General features: G+C 38.2%; 2 protein-coding genes across 4 annotated transcripts; one reads left to right on the top strand and one right to left on the bottom strand.

The window, feature by feature from the left end:
• Nucleotides 1-1,402: 1,402 nt before the first annotated feature.
• LOC124404002 (sodium-independent sulfate anion transporter-like) lies at nt 1,403-9,316 on the top strand. 3 transcript variants are annotated; one of them, XM_046877797.1, is made up of 10 exons: nt 1,403-1,791; nt 4,879-5,016; nt 5,360-5,514; nt 5,911-6,208; nt 6,296-6,608; nt 6,708-6,869; nt 7,388-7,528; nt 7,639-7,784; nt 7,869-8,057; nt 8,168-9,316. In XM_046877797.1, exons 1-10 carry the CDS (start codon nt 1,789-1,791, stop codon nt 8,435-8,437), a joined length of 1,815 nt encoding a protein of 604 aa, XP_046733753.1. In that variant the 5' UTR covers nt 1,403-1,788; the 3' UTR covers nt 8,438-9,316. The 3 variants fall into 3 exon arrangements, with proteins under 3 accessions (XP_046733753.1, XP_046733754.1, XP_046733755.1); XM_046877798.1 differs by having other exon boundaries at nt 1,404-1,791; nt 7,872-8,057; XM_046877799.1 differs by lacking the exon at nt 1,403-1,791 and adding an exon at nt 3,669-3,774.
• A 106-nt stretch (nt 9,317-9,422) lies between these two features.
• Nucleotides 9,423-15,708, bottom strand: LOC124404658. Its single transcript, XM_046878993.1, is given in 5 exon segments — nt 9,423-9,446; nt 9,793-12,502; nt 12,692-13,129; nt 14,023-14,134; nt 15,600-15,708. Coding segments are annotated over 5 exon segments (3,363 nt in total). The 5' UTR covers nt 15,679-15,708.
• Between the last annotated feature and the right edge of the window lie 543 nt (nt 15,709-16,251).

Here is a 16,251-nt window from a genome sequence, read left to right as displayed (position 1 = left end):
CTAATTGTATACAAGATTCGGTGGAAAAAAGGAAAGAAAAAACTTTGCCGATAAGGTAAAAATTAATAATATAAATAATATAAAGACAGAAAAGTACGGACTCTTTGTGCCATGCACGGATCGTTATATAAAATTTTTTATCGTACATATCTACGTATGGATATAATTATCATAACCTTCACGTGCTATTGACCACGTCGTGAATACAGGCGAGATAAAAATTTAAGTAAGGTACTCTACAGTTGTTCTTACAGCAACTGCTGCTACTACTGCTGCTGCTGCTGCACGAGTAATAATCCAGATCAAGGAACCAGTAGGTGTTGGTATAATATCCTCATCAATCAACTTGTTAAACTGTATAATCATTTGCTGTAAATATCTATCCACGGTGACTGTACAAGTACACTTCGTATCCCGGTTTGCGATATTTTCAATTTTTACTAATGGCGAAGGGTTTGATAATTCCAGCAAAATTAGAGTCTTACAATTAGATATATATTTATATATATCTATATCGTAAGTGTACAGGGTGGCTGCAAATTTTTTAAACAATAATTCCATGACATTTCCAGCTTTCCCAGGACACAAAACCTAGTCTACTCTGACATTTTCCCAGTTCTAGTTATTTACTAAAATCTGGATCGTTCAATTCGAATTCAAATTCAAATTAACGAAAAATGTAATGCACAAAAAAGTCTGCTCAAGCCAATTTGTTTTCTCGACGAAAAAAGGTAAGCCTGTTATCTGAAAAAATCGTTTCTAATTCGCACGTTAGAAAACTGATGTGTCCAGTTTGTTCCATAATCAAATTAAAAATCCCCAATTCCAGATTTTCCAGATGTGTTCCCATCCTGCGTCCATATGGTCCAGTTGTACTAGTATTTCACTTAAATCGAGTAAAAGAATTTTGGAATATCGTCTAAAAAAACGAGAGTATGAGGCAGACTACCATAAATCGATGTCGAGGCAAGAAAAGCGAACTATAGTAACCAATTAACGTATCGAATGTAACCGTCTTTTATTTTCTTCCAACATTTTCTCGGTGCATTGAACGAGTTTGGCGAGATGAGGGGGCGAGACGTCGTTGAACCACGTGTGGCGGCGACGCAATGAAGCACAGCATCCGGCTGTCAAGGAGCCACGGAGAGCAGAAGGATGCTGCAGCAGCAGCAGCAGCAGCATCATCATCATCGCGAATGAAAAGATCAATTTGTCGGACCAATTGCAAAGAACAGTAGAGTTCGCTTTAACAGGGATACACGTAGGTGTTGTGTAGTACATACACACGAACGATGCGGAGGCTCGTTTTGCGCATGCGCTCCATTTGCCGCACAAAGATTCAAGAATCGGTTCCGCAACTTTGCCGGCTATGTAACGCAGGTGAGTCCGTTCGAGAATGAACGAGTGATTGGTTTCGTGCGACAAAGTCGTCGCTTCCTTTATACCACCTTGGAATAACTTTTTGGTCTAATAGTGTTTTCCCTCTTCTTTTACCCGAGTGAGCCAAGAAATAGGCTGTAAAAATTTTGTCATAGACTTACAATCGAGCAAACTCATCATTGTTAAAGTGTCAATTATATCAACCCTGGTAATTACAGTACAGTACCTGGAGTACTGATTAGCATGGTACACCGAGTACCTTCGAATCATCAATACGAACCGTTCGATCATCAAGTGTAATAGAACCGAGGAAGTAATTCTGTGTATCGGTTATCTGTGCACTTATGTGTGTTGGTTTTTGTCTTTATTCTAACACGCGCGTCGCGCTGAAGTACTTTTCATATTCAAATGGTGAGTAATACTTATTTTTTAAATACAGGCCTCGTGTCACGTGTAACGTGTAAGGAACAAATGATGCAGATTCTATTATCGAGACGTCGAATTATTTCTCCGCGGACGTTGCACTTATGTATACATATATGAGAGCGTAAAAATCTACGCGTATAGAGCGAAATGTCTGACTTGAAATCACAATTGCACATGACGACATGCGGTATAAGGATTGTAAGCGGAAAAAATATGCTGCGAATACGCAAGTTTGTATTTTAGCGAAAGCAATTAAATCGAGTTTGTTAAAAATATTTTTGTCTCAATAAATTTGTTTCTACTATTTTTCACCGACGGTGAGTTAATCAATCAATTTATTACCACCAGATGCTACACCATTCGGTCCTTTATTTCTTTGCGTCTTCGAAATGTTTGGAAAATATTGTATAACGGTGCAGCAAATCACGGCATTGACATTGCAGGACTTCATTGTAGCAACGAGATTGACGAATCAGTGCCAATTCGCACGAGAATTGAACCCGCTTTCAAATCCATTCAAGAGTTCATTTCGAACGGCCAAAAGGCTTCAATTGGCAAAAGAGCTTACAGCGAAATGATTATCAATTATGTAATACTTTCACGGAATCGTTTCTCACCATACGCGCATTGGCGAATAGTTTTAAACGTATCACGGGAGGTGTATGTTGCCTAGAGATACAGATTTCTCGGTTAAAAATTTCCCGATCGCGACAAAAGGAAGCTCATTTTGAATGTATTTCAATTCTAGAAGCGAATGCCTAAAAGAAAAAAAAAAAAAAAAAAAACGGGTTTTCCGCTCTTTGACATTATTAATTGAAAAAAAAGAACAAGTAAAAAAACCTTCACCGAACTGAGAGTTGAAAACATGTACGTTTTTGTTTATAAACCGTGCTTCGGTATTTGAAACGTGTTGAAAATTGGCGAAAAATTCTCAAAATTTTAGTCAACTTTTTTATCATGCAGGAAAAGATTCAAAATTTTTATGGGTTTATTAGGCATGTATTTGTTAAATATTTTAGTTAATACGAAAATCGATTTTTTTTTTCGTAGGGCGACCTTCGAGTTGCACTGCAGAATTACACCTTCGTGAGAACTGCTCGAAGCAGAAGACTGGCTAAAACGTATGTAGCGCGAAAAGTGCACCTGACCGATGGTGACTTTGGTAAAGTGGGACACGGGATGCAGTAGGTCATTATACGGTGGTCTGCACTTTCGAGCATTACACAGAATACATTCATTCCTCTATGTTTTGCATTGTTGCGCATACCGATTGCGCAACTAGATTCATATGGAAGCTGAGAGCAGAGAGTAAAATCGAGGAAAGTAATACGGATGAAGTTGTATATAATAACGCAGAAACAGAGAAAGCGAAAGAAAGTGGAGAAGAGTAGTGGAAAAATGAACTGACAACGCGATAATGAAGACAAAATAATTACGGGCGAATCGAGCGCTTGTATATAATCTTGTTTTTTCGATCACCTCGAAAGACGCGAACGCCTGATTATACAAGCGCAAACGGGGTGTTGGAAAAACATCGAGTTACAAAAGTCCTCTCTCAGTCTGTTGCGTGGAGAGAGAAACACAAGGCGACTACTCCTCTATCGAACGAACATAACGAAGCTCGAGGAAAACTTTGAATGATTATTAGTTGTTTTCGAAGAAATTGTTTGCGACGCGAGGTGTGAGGGATGCTATATAGTGATACAATGCACGCGTTGTCGGAATGTTCGTGTTATGACGCACAACGTGTGTGGCTCACATCACATGCTCATTACAGATCGCGATGGTCGAGGTGGTACATGGGATTTACTTCTCGTTGAGAAAAAGAAAAACGTTTAACAAAATTATTTCTACGAGACCAGCGTTAGACGGATAATGAAAATCACATCCGCTGTACAAAAATAGTCAGTGATGTGAAATAGTGTAGTGTTCTCAAGCGAAGGGGTAAAAACATTAAGATCCGATTGGGTATGTGGAACTATCGGATAAGCAATATTTTTGAATAAAAAAAAAAGTTGTTTAATTGAACACGTGACTTGCTATTTTAGTTTATTAAACTATCCACCTTAATGAGAATAACATTCTGCTTCGTAATCTGGGACGGTGTTTTTTCTACCTTAATTTTGCGCAATTCACGTATCGAATAGTAGTAGCGAATCTATTCGCAGTACAGATTTTTGATCTCGGACCAATCGCCACGTTATTGCATACCGTAATACATATAATGGGCCTTAAGGCGGTTTTTTTTTTTGGCTCGGGTTAACGATTCTTTCATTGGTATTTCTGCAGCATTTTAGATTGGAAAGAGTTTGGTATTTTACGAATAATTATTAGCCTCTAGTTTCATCGTCGAGGAGAACAAGTTTACTCGGTCTAGATGCGAAAATATCGAACAATATTGAACACGAGGGTGAATTAGAACTGATAACACAGTCATGGGATTAGGGATGATTAAATTGAATAATTAATAACGTCCTGACTACAATCGTGGATTGATTGCGAATAAGACGGAGCAAATAATGCTTCGTATGCAACGAATCTCAACGAAGCTTTGAATATCGGTCAAACTAATTTGACACATGTAAAATTTATTGCAAAGTCACGGAATCTGGCAATTAATATTTAAAAAACCAAGGTATAAAAAAACTTCGTTACACGTTTCCTACGTGTGACTCTATAATCAGGTTGCTTCAAGCGTGAAACTAGACTAGGAACTGGGTCTTTTATATCCGTCGATACGTGAAAAAAATCGTCAAGACACGCCAAGGTTAGACGACTATAAAGTGTGTACGTAGGTACACGATTGTTCGAATCGGATCGGCACAAGCCGCGTTGAGCTAACAATTGCTCACGTGAAAAACGACGAGTATAAGTGAGAGTAAAAAAAAATGGTCTTTACAGACGGACAACGAAGTGATCCCATAAGGGTTCCGTTTGTTTCCTTTGAGGCACGGATCCCTAAAATTAAAAAAAAAAAAGAAAGTCGAATATCAAATCTCTGCTCCCGATATCTATCATCACTTGCTAAATGAACTAATGATCATGATTTTTTCCTCTTTTTCCCGATAACAGAAAATGGTAAAGATAAACTTTTTGGAATTGGCAAAGCGAAGATTGCCGATAACGGTGTGGCTGCCGGTTTACACACCTGGTGATGCCCTGAGTGACCTTGTGGCCGGCATCACAGTCGGTCTTACTCTGATTCCTCAGGTGAGAAAAAGCAACGTAATTCATCGAATGAATTGCAATAATCCTCAATTGCCGTAAGTCAGTGTCGTCGGAACGTCGCGTTACGTGAAACACGATCAACCGTTCAATCCACGTCTTTTCTCCTTCCTTTTTTCCAGTTGCGCTTTTCCAGAGCGAGACTCTAACTTGATCCACTTCTAATCTACACTAATTTTTCAGTTTATCTAATATATTCTGTAATCTTACCAACTATGCTACTAACTCTTGTATTGTATTCATTCTGCACTTCTTATGGGACCTTCATCCCATTATGCATCTATTACTCAATTGCTGTGCATAAAGATATATTTTTTACCTGAAACAGGCAATCGCCTACGCGGCTCTGGCTGGTCTAGGACCGCAGTTTGGACTGTACAGTGCGTTCGCTGGAAGTTTGGTTTACATCGTTCTCGGTACGTGTAAAGAAGTAAACATCGGACCAACGGCTCTGATATCCCTGCTCACCTTCACATACGCAAAGTAAGCGATAAGCAAATTGATAATTTATGCGTTTACCCTCCGTTCCGTACTTGCGTGACATTAATAACTAAGTTTTATATGTTTGTATACAAAGTTATGTGTTGAACATTGCCACATGCGAGCTGATTGCTGATTATAAGCCCGTTACGTGTCGTAACACATACGCATCATAAGGTGAACATGACTCAAAGATAAACAATTCATTCCTGGTGTTGAAGTGGAAACGAGTTTCTTCTTAACAAAATTACACTTTGCGCAAATATTTCCGGAAACAATTTCCAAAGTAAATAAACCAGGGTTACACGGTCTATCAAATCTGTGAAACAATTATCATATACTTACAAAATCAATCCGTGTTTTACTGCCTACCCAGACTGTACCTTTTTCGATTTACAGAGGACACCCTGAACTCGCTGTACTTCTCTGCTTTCTCTCGGGATGCATGACCTTGCTTCTCGGCATTCTGCGGCTCGGCTTCCTGGTGGAGCTTGTCTCGGCGCCGGTGGTATCCGGTTTCACGTCCGCGGCCAGTCTGATAATCGCCTGCAGCCAGATCAAGGGTCTCCTCGGGGTGTCCGCCCACGGGGAGGGTTTCGTAGAGATTTGGAAGGGCCTCTACGAGTCGATTCACGCGGTCCGAATTCCCGATCTGATCCTTTCCTGCTGCTGCATCACCGTGCTGCTGGTGCTCAAGGTGAGCGTGCCTTCAAGTCGCTCGAATCCAAGACCAAGACTCTGCGAACATACTTCCAAAACTTTTGTCCCCATGAATCTATTCCAGCGAATCAAAGAATGCAAGTCTACCAATCAACACGTTACCAAGTGCCTGTGGTTCGTTGGAACGGCGAGGAACGCTTTGGTTGTCGTTTCGTGCGCTGTGGCTGGATACCTGTTCGAGATATACTCGGTTGTACCCTTCAAATTGACGGGCCACATACGGGCTGGTCTGCCCACGGTTGGTCCGCCCCAGTTTTCCATGGTTTCCGGAAACCATACGGTCAGCTTCCTCGAGATGTGCCAAACCCTGAGGACTGGGATCATCGTCGTACCGCTGGTGTCGGTGATCGGAAACGTGGCCATCGCTAAAGCGTTCTGTACGTCAAAGACATTTGTGACATTAATAAGTGTGGCAAAAAATAAAAACCTTACTATTTTCACGGTGGATCGTAACTTGTGATACATCTGATCAACAGCTCATGGCAAGGCCCTGGATGCGACGCAAGAGCTGTTTACTTTGGGGGTTTGCAACGTCGTCGGTTCTTTCTTCAGCTCGATACCGGTCACTGGATCCTTCTCACGAAGTGCTGTGAACAACGCTTCGGGCGTCAGGAGTCCCTTGGGTGGATTGTACTCCGGTGAGTCACGGCCTCGAATTATCTTGCATCCACTTACGAACCCTGTTAAAACATTCTATACGGACCAGCCTGACGCAGTAGTCATTTTTAGGTCCAACCTTTCGTAAATGAAATGCTTGCTTTTTGATCAAATCGTTTGTTACCTAAGGAGGGACGCTCTCAAATTCGGTAAATAATTATCCGATTGAGATTTGATCACGTTTTCAAGGATAGTCGACTCGAATTTAATGTCGTAATCAGCATCAAGGGTCGCCGGTATACTGATAGCTGATATGACTTGCTTCACACCAGAGTGATAATTAGATTATGAGGAAGTGTATATACGATACTTTTAGCCTATGCATTCATCTCGCGTTGATCATAATTGTCAATTACGGTTTAAAGTCGTTATTACGTTGCACGGTTACTTGAGTGTGAATTATTCCATTGAAAAGTCAGGTAACACCAGTCATTGCATCAATGATATACAACATAATAATTCGAAGTGGTTTCGTGCTTTTTGCAATAATATTTTCCAGGTGTTTTGGTTATTCTGGCGTTAAGTCTGCTGACACCGTACTTCTATTACATTCCGAAAGCGACGTTGAGTTCGGTGGTAATTTGTGCGGTGATATTCATGGTCGACATTGGTATAGTACAACCGATCTGGAGGTGCAGCAGTGAGTATGTCTACATCCTTGAAAACTCCTTTCCATAACGAACTCTTTTCTTGACGATTCCTTTTCGTCTACAACATATTGAAACAGACGTTTCGTTAATCGTATCACAGAAAAAGACTTGATCCCGGCACTGGGCACGTTTCTCGCATGCTTATTCGTTGGTGTCGAGCTAGGAATTCTAATCGGAGTTGCGATCGATGTCGTAATTCTAATTTACTTCAACGCCAGACCACACATCACGGTGGAGCAGAAAAATGTAAGTGATCGATAAACGGAGCGATCGAGAGTCCCGATAATCCAATATTAATAAAAATTTGACGCATACTTAATTGTGATCCAGCAGTCTGAGCCGGCTTATGTTACCATCCAACCTGGTGGAGCTCTTTTCTTCCCGGCCATTGATCACTTGAGGGAAAAATTAACGAAGAACTTATCTCAGGATGAGAATAGCATAAAATCCTCGAAACGACATACTAACATTGTCCTGGATTGCAAACACGTAGACAGGATAGACTTCACGGCGGTTCAGGTACTCAACGATTTGTACTTTGAGAAATTCATCTGCACTTTGGTGTAATGAGTGTAATATAATGTATAACGGATTGACAAATATAAATTTCGTTTCTTTTTTTTTTATAGGGATTAAACTCGGTCCTGTCAGACCTATCGAAACAGGGTTGTAACTTAGTAATGCTGAATCCAAAACCGGAAATTTTGGCGAGTATACAATCGATCTCAAAGGATCCGATTTTATGGGCAAATTCGGAAACTGAGTTAATTTCGATTCTTAGACAAGTCGAAAGCACGAATCCGCTTGGAAGTGAAACGAGATTGGAAATGAATCACTTGACAAATTCAACGACAAAAGCAAGATCAGCAGATATCGATAGAGCTAGCACGAATTTGTGATAAGACTAGACACGAAATTTCAACGGATGAGAGAATTTCAATTCAGTTTTATGAAAGAACAAAGAAAAAAAAAACAATTTCTCCAGTGAATATGTGTACAGTAAACAGTTTACGTTCTAGAGTAACTGTATATGTGATTATCAATACTTGTTTATGTGCCGTTCAAATCTTTCAAGGCAAGCATTCGTGTGAAAAATATTGATACATTATACTTAAGGAAAAAATAAAACCCAATGTGTTGAGGATAGAGAAGAATATTCGAAAACTAATTATAAGACGCGATTTGTCAAGTTCCTGATATGCAGTACGAAATACGTAGATATTTTTTGTTTGCGTAAAGTTCTGCAAGCGTACTAAATAGTGCGATATACCATACATATATTAGTAAATATTTTTATTACAAAAATTAATTTTTATAATGGTTGCTTTGATCACTATATAGTTTTTTTTATATAACGTAATACTAATTTATAAACGATAGGAATATTGATGATAAATGTAAATAATACAATAACAGGTGGTTATATAAAATAAAAATTAAACGGAAAAATTAAACATTATAATATCTGAGATTTTTTTGTGCGCGGTACTCGCGATAGCATTAAGATCGTTAAATATTTTACTTTTATAAAGGCTTGTTTCACTAGAAATCAACACAGTACCTTTGTGTGGTACTATAAGATTGTGAATGTTTAAAACACGCTTTACAAAAAAACGGTCGAAGAAATATGAGGAACGATATCAATAAGTAGTTGAAAATCGGGATAGATTATTAAAGTCTTGATGAAACGTTTAGAACTTACTATGGGAAAAAATTGAAATTTAGAAAAAAAAGTGCTAATAAATCAAGCTGACTCTAAGAATGTAATGCTATGTTGTGCTCACAAAACAAAACATTGAAAATTGTAATTGGATTTACCCTATGATTAATATAGATATATATTTTTGTTTCATTTTTATCACAACTTAGTCAAATATAGAATAATTAAACTTTTGGCGGTAGAATCAACTGAGGTAAGTAACAAAAATATACACTTTAAAACGAGTAGTAAAAATATAAAAACATTGTTAAACAAATACTTTATAATCACCGGTCTCTTGACTTAGATAATGGTAACGAATTATAGATAATATGTGTTATTGAAAGAAAAAAACAAAAAAATATAATGGCAACATTGATATAAAACTATACTGCGTAGAAATAGCCAAAGGAACTTGAAAATTGACAATTCTAAACAGATTAGAACGTCTTTTTCTTTCACCTCAGGGCTTTGTTTACAAATAAATGCAATTTTTCAAACGTAACGTAGGTACGAAAAAAAAAAAAATTCCTTCAAAAGATCATCTCTGCTTACACTATTTTCAGTCCACTACGACTCTCTCTTTGTTAATCTTCCACGGCCCCTGCCTACGGCCTGCACATAATGATTCAATAATGGTCTCGCAGTTTCTTGCGATTCTCGAGATTGTCTCATTTCGACAAAATGATAAGCATTACTTCTGAACTCGGCGTTGCTTTGCTGCAAGTGTTGAACGTTATGACCTGCATTTGCGTTCATATTAGGCGGCGGCATGGAGTACAAGGGTGTTGTGTTACCCAGGTTTATCATGTTAGATTGAAACTGAGTAAAACTAACGTCAGAAGAACCAGGAATTGGATTTTGCATTACCTGGATCCTTGGGTCAAAATTCATCGGCAACTGGTCAGGGTTCATCATGTTAACCTTGTGTTGCCAGTTGATGACATTGTTGAAGCCCGGAGGATGGTGTGTATGGCAGGTCGTAGGCATTGTAGAAGGTAAATCAGCATCATTGTTGCATGATTCTGACATCCGGTTCTGTCGATTTTGGATAAGATAGTTATTGTTATAAACAGGTGAAATTCCTGAATTTTGTATCATTCTTTCCACCGGGTTTGGCATGATTAATGACACCTCATCCCTGTTTGATTCAGAATTTCCATTGAGGTTCAATTTTTCACGTTCATTGGCCATGTTAATTACTTTATCCCGCGTGTCCTGACGGTAGACAGATGCCCCTAAAATTGGGTGAGGTATTGGTAGGCTTGTTGGGCGTCTTGCTCCTTGATTTTGATATCTATATATCGGCGACTTACGAGTTTGTTGCTTTGCGTAGGTGCTGGAATTATTCACTTGTCTTTTATAATAAACTGCATTGTTTTGACTAGAATGTCTCGATGGTTTTTCTCCACAATAATTTTCGTTACGTGATGCGATATGTTCTGTTTTTTGAACCTCTTCACGGTTATTCATGCTCATATTCACTAGCAACGAGTTTATGATCAATCGATTGTCTTCATCATCATTTTTTCTGATAGCTCGATGTTTCCCAAAGCCTGGTGGAAGTTTATCATTTTTAATCCAACGAACCATAGTTTTTTCAGCTTGAATTTGGTTTGCGTACATTTCAGGGTCACAAGGCAGTAATATATTTTTATTCATCATTGGTGATGCATTGTCAACTGGCGTATTTAAGATCATATTTTCGCCATCTTGCACATAATTCAATGGACCATAATACGAAGAGTTTATCGTGGGGCCAACATTTTGATGAGGAAAATATTGGGTGCCAATTTGAGACATGCAATGAGCATATTCCAATTGCTGCCTTTGCATTTCGTTTACCACATTTGGATTTATAGGTAAAGGATAAGCGTTGCAATTCCACAATTGATTTATAGAAGTGTTCTCATGAGGTAAAAACTCATCACGCGGAGCTACCAATTCTTGGTTTTGCATATCTTTACAATTTATGTTTTGAGCGAGCAAGTTTCGAGGGTTAAGATTTCTTTCCACACCCATCATGCGTTCTGGGTATGAATTTTGATAAGGCTCCGGACTTGGCGAGTCTCGATTTTGAACGGCAGCGATTGAATCTGTGTATTGCAAATTTTTTGCAGGAATATTTGTCGTACAAGGATTTTCTCTCATCATAATCCATACCCCGTAATTAGCTTTGCAATCCAATTTATCCCCTTGAACTTCTGATTCAGTTATATCACCAGCTGAATAACAAATTTTGGACTCTAACTTCCGATCTTTATGTTCTTCTTGCAGATTTTGTGTGTAGGTTGATTCTTTTCTTGAAACATTTAATCCAGTTCCATTTTCTGACAATTTAGAAACACTTGCCTGAGTACTCGATGACATGCATTGAACTTTGGAAATATTACCCAGATCTGTGCTCTTCGATACTTCATTTAAAACCTTACGATTGATGTCGCAAATTTTGTCAGCACTATCTACATCCTTCAAGGCATATACTTTACTTTCCGTTTTCCTGGATGTTTCTGCTTCGGACTTTTGAGGGGCTGAACAATTGATAATGGAATCCCTGGAACTATTAATAGCACACGAACTTTGATCCAATGAACGGTCTGCCGATGAATTGTTGCCAGATGGCTCTAGATCGGAATGATTCAAATCTTCAATAACGCTGGACTTCACATCTCCCACGAACAACGGTTTTTTAAGCTTTTGGTCAGATTTTTCTATACTAGTCACCTTGATGATAATATTTTTATCCGTATTAGATTTTCCAACATTGTCAGTTTGCATAACTTTTCCTGATGACAGTTTATTTTGTAAATACTGTTGTTCCTTCATCCTAGCACCTTTTCCCATAAAAAGTCGACGCTCAGAATACCCTTCAAGTCTTCCGTATTTATCGATATTTGGTGACTCACTGTCATTGATACGCAAAGTTGCATCCGATTTTATTGGATGGTATTCAGATTTTTCACAGTCGTCACTCGAATCGCTTGAGGCAATTTTTACGTCAATCGATTCATTGAATGCAACTACTCTTGGAGAACGAATTTCTCCCATTTCCTCCTCCGACATACTGCTTCTTTTTTTGAAACAGAAGTCCAAATTCTCTGATTTTGCGGTGCGACTGTTTCCTTTGCATTTTCGCAGTATACCGGGCTTTGGAGAAGTATTGTTGTTCTTACTTTTGTTATTATCTTTGCAAATTTTTCTTCGACACGATACATTATTGATTGCCTTCTCGATCGAGGATGGCATATTTCTTCGCACGTTATCCCTATATTTAAAAAATATACCTATGTACTTAATTCATTGCCTCAGATAGGATTGAATAGCTCTTTTAAAAAACATGATATAACAAAGGCGATTGCTATTGTCAATTAAGTTTTTTTGACAGCTGAACTAAAACACATTGTCGATACTGAATGGTAAAACATTTTTTTAATTCAATTGTCTTTAATCTTACCAGCCACCATCGTCGTCGTCATCGTCTCCATAAAGAGCTTCCCATCGATTTTCTTTCTCCGGTGACGACCTCTTAAATTGTTCTAATTGCACACTGGCGATACTTTCGGCCAAAGCTTGGCTCAACATTTCTTCTTCTGCCAATCTGTCGATCCTTACAGACTGAACGTTTGGAAATAACTTATTGGCAACATTAGTGCCTGATGACCAAACATTTTTGCCAACAGTTACATCAGTAGCAGAATTTAAAGGTATTTTCGTTATATCTGTTAGTTTCTTTTCAAGAGAATTTTGCTGAAGTTTTGAACCCTCCATCGATTTTCCTTTCTCCTCCTTCCTTTTCTTTTTTTTCTTCTCTTTTCGGGTCCCACAAAAATAATCCTCATCTGTTTTTTTGGCAGATATTAACTTCTGGCCATTAGCAAATCGCTGCGTATTCCTGTTTGTATCACAATACTCGCAATGTAGTTACACGAAAAATATGAGGGCTGGATAATTATTGCATTAGAAAGTATAGTAGATCAAAACTTAAAAACACCATTGAACGAGCAGTTGTAATATTAAACTTCGCTCAAATCAAGATTGTGGTATTTCGGTATTTCAGTTCTCTAAATCCTAATACTATCATCCACATCTTCAACTGTTTAAGATCAAAGTTTGAATTTTTGCAGTATTTATATTCAACATTTCTATACGATGGAGTTTTCATTATTATTAATTACGAATTTTGTACTAAATAGTTTGTAGTGAACAAATAAATGCCAAAGCTACGATCAAGTATTCTGTAATCGAGATTTAGAGGGGGTAACTGAATTTTGTTTGAGTTTAATTTTATTAAATTAATATCCCTTTGACGTCGAATATTTTTCACCTTACAAATTGAAAGAAAAGTCTCCCTATCGACAATGTTAGAGAGATATCTTGGTGTAAAGATTTTATCTTTTTACCAAAAACATATCCTCAATCCGGTGAAAAATAGTGAGCACAAAATAGTGATCCTTGCAATTCATGTTTTCTAGTTAAAATTTGTGACGTTAATGTTTGCAAAGGCCATGTAAAAAACTATATGAGTAAAAAATGTAGTCACTGTAGATAAATTATATTGTTCAAGTTATGATTTACTCTTCTCAGCGACCAACCCTAAGCTTTCAATAGTTGAATATCAGTTAGATTTTTTTCATTTGAAAACTACGCTATAAGCTCATAAGACATATCACATAAAGATCAGACAGATATAATAGAAATGTTCACTTAAAGATCATATCATCGATTAGCAAAAATTATATACGGTGACAACGAACAAAAACATACGTATATAAAAATAGAACATACTCTTTTTGCATCGAAGAATTCTGCTTTAGCCAAGACATGTTGTAGATTCTATCGATAACATTTCTCGTCATAGATCTTTCCGAAGCTGCGTCAAGGTTTACTGAAGAATTATCTGCAAATGTGAGAAGAAGAAAAACTTTGTCAGGGATTAAAATCAAAAACTATGAGCCGTTCAGTCGAACTACAAGCCACGAAAAATAACCAAAAATTCTATCAACGATCTGTGAAGTCGAATTAATAAGACGTAAAAACTGTCAATCATTGAATGTAGATGAAAATTTAATGCCGATTCATGTTTTTCGTGATTACAGCCGGTATGATAGCCTCTCACTTTTTGCTATACGTGTCGTAGGTAAAATATAAATAACAGTCCGTATGAGTTTTACGTTAAATAATCACTTTTTTTGCACGAATAATAGTAATAACTGTAGAGACAGAGTCTTCAGAAATCGAAGCGTGTTTTTGTTCACGTAACTTTGCCTCAATTCGCAAAGGCACGATTACTTACTTCGGTGTCAATTGTTTTGAATCTGAGAAAACATTGACGCATACATACCTCTTTGCATGATGACTAAAGAGTTAAGGGCAGAACTTCGTGGAATAAACTGTCGAATGACCACAGCATCGAGCAATGACGGTTAAACGTTCAGCGACGAGAAGCAACAAGAAAATAAGAAATGTAACCAAACACCCAGCACCGCTTCATCAGCGTTCACACGTGACCCGGTGAATTCAAGTAGCTTTGGGAATGGCGGGTGCAATTGAACAACCAATCAGGTGAACGGGATTTGAACTGTACAGTTCGATTAGTAAGTTACAAAAACCAATTTACAACACGTTCCGTTGATAAAAATGTTCTCCTATGATAACGGAGGGCAAACTCGTGCTCTACTAGTTAGGTAGCGTAACAAATAAAAGTGAACGTCGACCATAGATTATATTATTGTAAGAAGCACAAGATCTAGTTTAAAACGCGATGAGAAATTCATTGTTTTGCAACGCTAGGGAAACTTCCGATCTGCTGCAATTTGAACAAGTTTTGTTCAACTGCTGACCATTTTTTACCACTGTTGACACACGTATTGACGATACTGATTGATTTCAGAAAATCTAAGGTGATTCACCATATATGTGCCTGAAGTTCCGAACGTTCATTTCAGCGCAAATTTGAGAACTGTCAACCCTATTCCATCGTTGAGAAAAATTCTTAAACAATTGCAACCCAATTAAAGTTAATAGGATAAGATTGTGATCTCTCGTACTTTAAATTCAAAGCGGTGGGGAATTCTTTTACGTAAAAATGTGCCTGATACACATGTACGGAAATTGATTCTGCGGCAGCTAATTTTTTTCCCTAACTAGTTACGTTGGCAATGAATTGCAATTGGAGAATCTCAATATTAGCTGTGGCAGAATAAATTTCCGTATGACGTGTATGTGTAAATAAGCCTGTATCTCTGTAAGTGTAATTAAAATTATCGCAGTAAAGAAGTATTATACCAAATCGAATCAATTTACTGAAACCCGGAGTAACAGGCATCCAGAATGTTATTATTATTCGCATATATACGACTTACTCATTGCTACGTCGCACTCGTGGTCGCATGTGTGCTCGGCTATCCAGATCCAAAACGTCGATCCCAAAGAATCTGTCATAACGGATGACCTGGTGACATTACAGATGAAGTCCTCTCGATGCAGAAGTGACTTAGAAACGGCTGATAAATTTTTCACCAGTTCACTATAAATCAAACCATTATATACATAAACTGATAAGCCCGACCACCGTGCATATCCGATTGTTTTTTCAAAACATCACTAACTCACATGGTGCTTGAACTGTGGGCTTTACACGTATAATTTGGAGTATGCTATAAACAGATTTTGTGATGACATACTTGAAAAAAGAGTTGAATTTTAATTTTACACGTGCATAATAATCGATAGCATTAATCCTTACTACACAATCACTGAGAATTAGCGAATTTGAACCACCGCAAACTCAACCCGGCGGGAGCGCGAAACGAGCACATCGCGACTCGAAAGCCCGTCTTCAACTACCATCTGTTACGAACGCGTTCATCACTCACAAAATGGCCGCTGCCTCGGCGACGTTCGGGAGAGCTCGGACATCGTCGCGCGCTCGTTTCACGCGATTGACGCATTCAAGTTCCAACATCTTTCTTCCAGCCTTGCAATGGCGCGAAAAATCGAATAATTTTCATACAG

The sequence above is a fragment of the Diprion similis genome, chromosome 3, assembly GCF_021155765.1.
Source record: "Diprion similis isolate iyDipSimi1 chromosome 3, iyDipSimi1.1, whole genome shotgun sequence".
Classification (NCBI taxonomy): Eukaryota; Metazoa; Arthropoda; class Insecta; order Hymenoptera; family Diprionidae; genus Diprion; species Diprion similis.
This window is presented reverse-complemented; position numbering and strand designations above follow the sequence as displayed.